This window comes from Benincasa hispida, chromosome 7 (genome assembly GCF_027475165.1).
Source record: "Benincasa hispida cultivar pf3 chromosome 7, pf3_genome.v1.1, whole genome shotgun sequence".
In the NCBI taxonomy this organism is placed as follows: Eukaryota; Viridiplantae; Streptophyta; class Magnoliopsida; order Cucurbitales; family Cucurbitaceae; genus Benincasa; species Benincasa hispida.
The window spans coordinates 13,286,473-13,291,555 of record NC_143484.1 but is presented as its reverse complement, the minus strand read 5'-3'; the positions used below and the strand labels follow the sequence as shown (position 1 = coordinate 13,291,555).

The 5,083-nt window shown below is 33.7% G+C and overlaps 1 protein-coding gene across 2 annotated transcripts; it reads left to right on the top strand.

Moving 5' to 3' along the window:
* Positions 1 to 242: 242 nt before the first annotated feature.
* On the top strand, positions 243 to 4,256 carry LOC120081894 (putative clathrin assembly protein At1g25240). 2 transcript variants are annotated; one of them, XM_090315722.1, is made up of 3 exons: positions 288 to 979; positions 1,315 to 1,928; positions 3,864 to 4,256. In XM_090315722.1, the coding sequence occupies exons 1-2, from the start codon at positions 404 to 406 to the stop codon at positions 1,903 to 1,905; spliced, it is 1,167 nt and encodes a 388-aa protein (XP_090171848.1). In that variant the 5' UTR covers positions 288 to 403; the 3' UTR covers positions 1,906 to 1,928; positions 3,864 to 4,256. The 2 variants fall into 2 exon arrangements, with proteins under 2 accessions (XP_038893000.1, XP_090171848.1); XM_039037072.2 differs by lacking the exon at positions 3,864 to 4,256 and having other exon boundaries at positions 243 to 979; positions 1,315 to 2,158.
* The last annotated feature ends 827 nt before the right edge of the window (positions 4,257 to 5,083 follow it).

Below are 5,083 nucleotides of genomic sequence, written 5' to 3'. Positions count from 1 at the left end.
AATATGATTTTGTTAGAAATAGAATTAGAATGAACTCAATAATGAGTAGAATCTCTTAATCTCTTAATATAATCCAAAAACATTGCAATAATGGGTGTAGAAACCACAGCACGATTGGGATAACAAATTAAAAAAGAAGAAAAGAATCCAACCCAAATTGAGTTATTTCCAGCCAATAGAAAGATCCCTCAATTATTAATTATTACATCTATTTGCCCGCATGCACGTCCAAACCAACCAATACCGCGTTGAACTTTTCTTCTTCCTACAAACCACAAAACAAAAACACCAACACTAAAATAGCAAATTTCCCCCAAAAACAACATTCCACAAACCCCCCATTAAAATTAAAAGAGAGAAGCCTTCCCGGTCGCTGCGCCGCCATTGCTGTTGTCCCTAGAGAATGAAGCTATGGCGAAAGGCTGCCGGAGCAATCAAAGACCGAAATAGCATTTGGATGGCCAGCCTTTCCCGCCGCACGCCATACCGCCACCCCGACCTTGAGGCAGCAATCATTCGAGCCACCAGCCATGACGGCGCTAAAATCGACTACACCAATGCCCGCCGCGTGTTCGAATGGATCAAAACCTCTCCAATCTACCTCAAGCCTCTCGCATGGGGCCTCTCATCCCGAATGGAAAAAACTCGAAGTTGGGTTGTTGCCCTAAAGGGTCTTATGCTCATCCATGGAATTTTTTGTTGCCAAGTACCGTCGGTCCAGCGGATCGGACGGTTGCCATTCGACCTCTCAAGTTTTAAAGATGGTCATTCAAGTCCTTCCAAGACTTGGGGTTATGATGCGTTTGTGAGAAGCTATTATGCATATTTGGATCAGAAGTCAGCGTTTATATCTTCTGAGACTAAGAATTTTAAGAAAGGATTGAAACCCTCATTGTTGGAAGAGTTGATTAAGCTTCAAAGTTGGCAGTCTATGTTGGATATGTTGCTTCAAGTTCGACCATTGGATGAGAATATGAAGGTATGTTAACCTATATCTCTGGTCTCGATTCGGATTAATCTCTAAACCTGATGAGTCTTAAGAAGAAAATAGTTAATTAAAATGCTACTTTTGTTTCTGAACTTTCAAATTTCTGTTCGATTTTAGTTCTTATAGTTTCAAATTTCCAATTTTAGTCCCTTTACTTTTTATCTTCTTTCTCGTAAAATTAACTAGATTAAAGCCTTTTAGAACCCTTATATTGAAAAAACTTTTAAAAACTGACTTCAAAACTTAATAATCCAGACACTTTTGTTCTGATATCATGTTAAACTACCTTTCGTATGTAATACTTTTACGTATCATATTCTTAACAGGGTGATTTAGTCTTGGAGGCGATGAACAATCTCGTCATAGAAGTATTTGACGTTTACAGCCGAATATGCAACGGAATAGCTCAAGCTCTATTGAAAATTTACGCATTACCGGCGAAAACCGAAGCGACGATGGCGCTTCGTGTTGTCCAAAAAGCAGCAACCCAAGTTGAAGAATTGTGTCAATATCTTGAGGTATGTAGAGAAATGGGTGTTCTGAAGGCATCTGATGTCCCAAAATTGGAGAAAATCCCAGAAGAAGATATTAAAGAGCTTGAGCAAATCATCAATGGAAGTGTAAATAACAATAAAAATAGGAAAAGAAAAAATGATGAAGTTATTGAAGAAGAGAAAAAAAAGGAGAATAATAACAAAGGAGGAGATCAAATAATGAGTGAAATTAGAAAAAAAGGGCCAAATAAAAGGGTTTTGAAGACTGTGATTACTGACAAATGGGAGATATTTGATGGAGATTGTTCATCAAGAACTACTTTACAAGATCAACACCATTTTCCAAGCTGTTCTTCTTCGCTTTTGAGTGTTGTTTCTCTACCAAATTATAAACAAGATTTACCTGATTTGATCACTTTCTAGGGCATCTTCAAAATACATATCAGGTAATTAATTTTATTCATTCTCAGTACATACCAGATAACTTGATCTTCTTTTTTTTCTTCTTTTTTTTCCCTCATTTTTTAGTTACAAAGAAAAGAAGGAACTAAGTTATTTGTCTACTCTCTCTTTTTCCTAATCCATTTTGTATTAATCTTCCACTATTTTTAATGGATATCTGTACTGATGGTTAGTTTTGCTTCCGTGCCAGAAAAAATTAGGTCTTGTTTGATAATCATTTCGTTTTTTTATTTTTTATTTTTGAAAATTAAGCCTATAGACACTACTTCCATTTCTAAGTTTCTTCCTTGTTATCTACCTTTTACGAATTGTTTAGAAAACCAAGTCAAAATTTGGAAACTAAAAAAAATAGCATTCAAAAATTTGTTTTTGTTTTTAAATTTAGCTAAGAATTCAACCATTATACTTTGGAAAGACGTAATTCATTGTAAGAAATAAGAAGAAAATAGACATGATTTTCAAAAACAAAAACAAAAAACGAAATGATTACCAAATGAGACCTAAACATGATTACCAAATGGGACCTAAACATGGCTACAAGACCAAAAGAAGATAATGAAACTAGATGTTGTTGAATAAGTTGATCAACATCTTAATAAAGGTAGTTAAAGAGAGAAATTTTGAAACTCCTCTCTAAAGAACAAAATTTAAAAACCAAGATGTTGAATAAGCCAGTCCATAATCACTTCAAAATTTAATAATGAACACTATAAAAGTTTAATATGGTGGACATTCTCAAAGATCTCTCTTGCATTAGCTCCAAACTATATACCAATAGAATTAAGAGTTTGAGAATGTCAACTCGATACCAGTTACAAAAAGTTTGACAATTTGATTGAAAAAGCAATTTGAAGTAACACATTGCACATTTCGTCGAAATATGAGAAAATGTTGGTAGTACACATAAAAATCTACTATTAAAACAACGGTTAAACACTAAATGAGAATGCTTTACGAGCTTGATCGAGTTTATTAACGCAGTTGGAAACAATTTAAAACGATGTTTCTAAATCCCTTCTGTAGCACAATAAAAGAATAGTCTACATGTTTGAGCTAACCAACATCAAACAATAGGAAAGGTTAAACCTAGTTGAATACATAATTGATGGAGTGCTACAAGTTTTGATTGTAAAGATTCACTAAGCTTTTGTTGTTGAGATATGCATCCCAAAGATCTCAGTAAGGACTACTCTATACATCTTCCAAAGTTTAAAACTTTGAACTTTGAAGAACCAGCCACCCGCACCCACGAAATGGAGCTATTACTAGTTGAAAAAAAATAATTATAAGAAAATTAATTTCCTTTGAATGAGAAATTTCGGCGAATCACTAGTTGTTGCATCATCACAAAGAAAGTCTAAGCCCATTGTGAAAATTATAAATTAGATTGGATCGAGTACATAAAGTTGCTCGGACCCAACCTAATTCAAGCCCATAGTGGAAATTTGGGACAAATTAAAATATTGGGTCCAAACCCGATATTTACACCTAAAAGTAATTTGGTTCAAGCCTATATAAGGCCCATAGAAGTCCTCTATAAATAGAGGTCTTACTCCTCCATTTGAAGAGGGTTGAGAAGAACTATAGGCCAAAGTTCTCTAAAGATCGGAAATACCAAAGATCGAATCTCTGAAGATTTAAAGAATATAACTCATTTTAAGTTTTGGAGATCTGCAAAAACTCCAAACTTTGAAAATCTGAAGTTCCAAAGATTGAAACTCTAAGGAATATAATTCTCCTAAAGCTCTAAAGACTTGTAGATTGAAGTTCGAAAGATTTTAGACCAGAAAATTGAAGCTCTATAGAATATAACTCTCCTAAAGTTGGGGATGGTTTGCTAGCACCTGAAAGGTATGTCACATTCAGCTTAATTCGGGCTCTTTCTTATGTGTTATGTGTTTATTTGATGATTTTTTCAGTCTCCGACACTTAAAAGATAGAATTGAGCATTAAAGCAAAAACCGAACTTAAATGGATCAATTGAAGCCCTAATGAAAAAATTAGGTCAAATGAAGTAAGAAAAGATCGTGGATGGCCTTTTGCTGAAGCACCACCTGCAGTACCAAAAGCACACTAGTACAAAATTGGACTACAATGTTATCCAAAATCGATATTATAAGGTCAATGTTAAATGGACAATTGACATTGAAGAAGATGTTATCAAATATATTTAATGTTGGTCCGCTTTAATGTTGATTTTCATCGAATTGGATGGGGGACCGAGAAAAAGAGATGGGTCGAATGCGTTTTTCATGAGAATCTAAAATTTCCAAGCTACAATGTTGATCAAATTGAAACCTCATTATACAGGATCTACAAACGATTATTGCCCGACATCGTAGGTCCAATGTTTTTCTTTTTCTTTTTGCACGTGTTTTTCTTTGTCCGTCATTGAATATTTGCTTATTGTTTTTTTTCTACCAAGCTGTTCTAGTGGAAGTTGAAAACGCACAACATGAGGGCAAATTGTAAACAATTATCAATCAGAATTCCTTTGCAAAAACATCAACCCTTATTGTATGTAAAGGAAAAACGTTTTTCAACAGAATCCGAAACAGCACCGATGAATTCGAGGAAGAATTTAAAGGAAGAGTTGGTAATTAAGTAAAGGAGAAGAAAATTTTAGTGACAAAATGGTGGTGGGGAAGAGTAGAGGAAATTTATATAAGTGTGAAGAACATAGTAGTATGGAAAATAAAAAGAAAAAATCTTGTTCATATTTTTCGGTTTGTCACTGATTTTTTCTTAAGCTGTCTTAATTTCTTAGAGCTATGGAGAAGTGAAATGTAGATACCAAACGTAGTAGGAAAGAAGAGCATAGGACATTTTAAACCTATTTTTAAAAATCAAGGGGTTAAATTGGTCAAATTGAAACATAAGAATCAAATACACCTATTTCTAAAAGCTCAGAAATTACAAGGAAAAATTTTCCTTACATCTCTTTTTCTTTTTCTAATATTGTTATATAATTACCATGTTGTTAGATATTGTGGATGTGTTTGGAATACATTTTCAAATGTTTAATTTAAAAAAATAAGTCATTTTGAAAGAAAATGAAGTTCGACGACCACTAAAACTAGCTTTTTTTAGTCCATGTTAACAAGTTTTTATCAAAAATGTTTAAATAAAAATGTGTTCT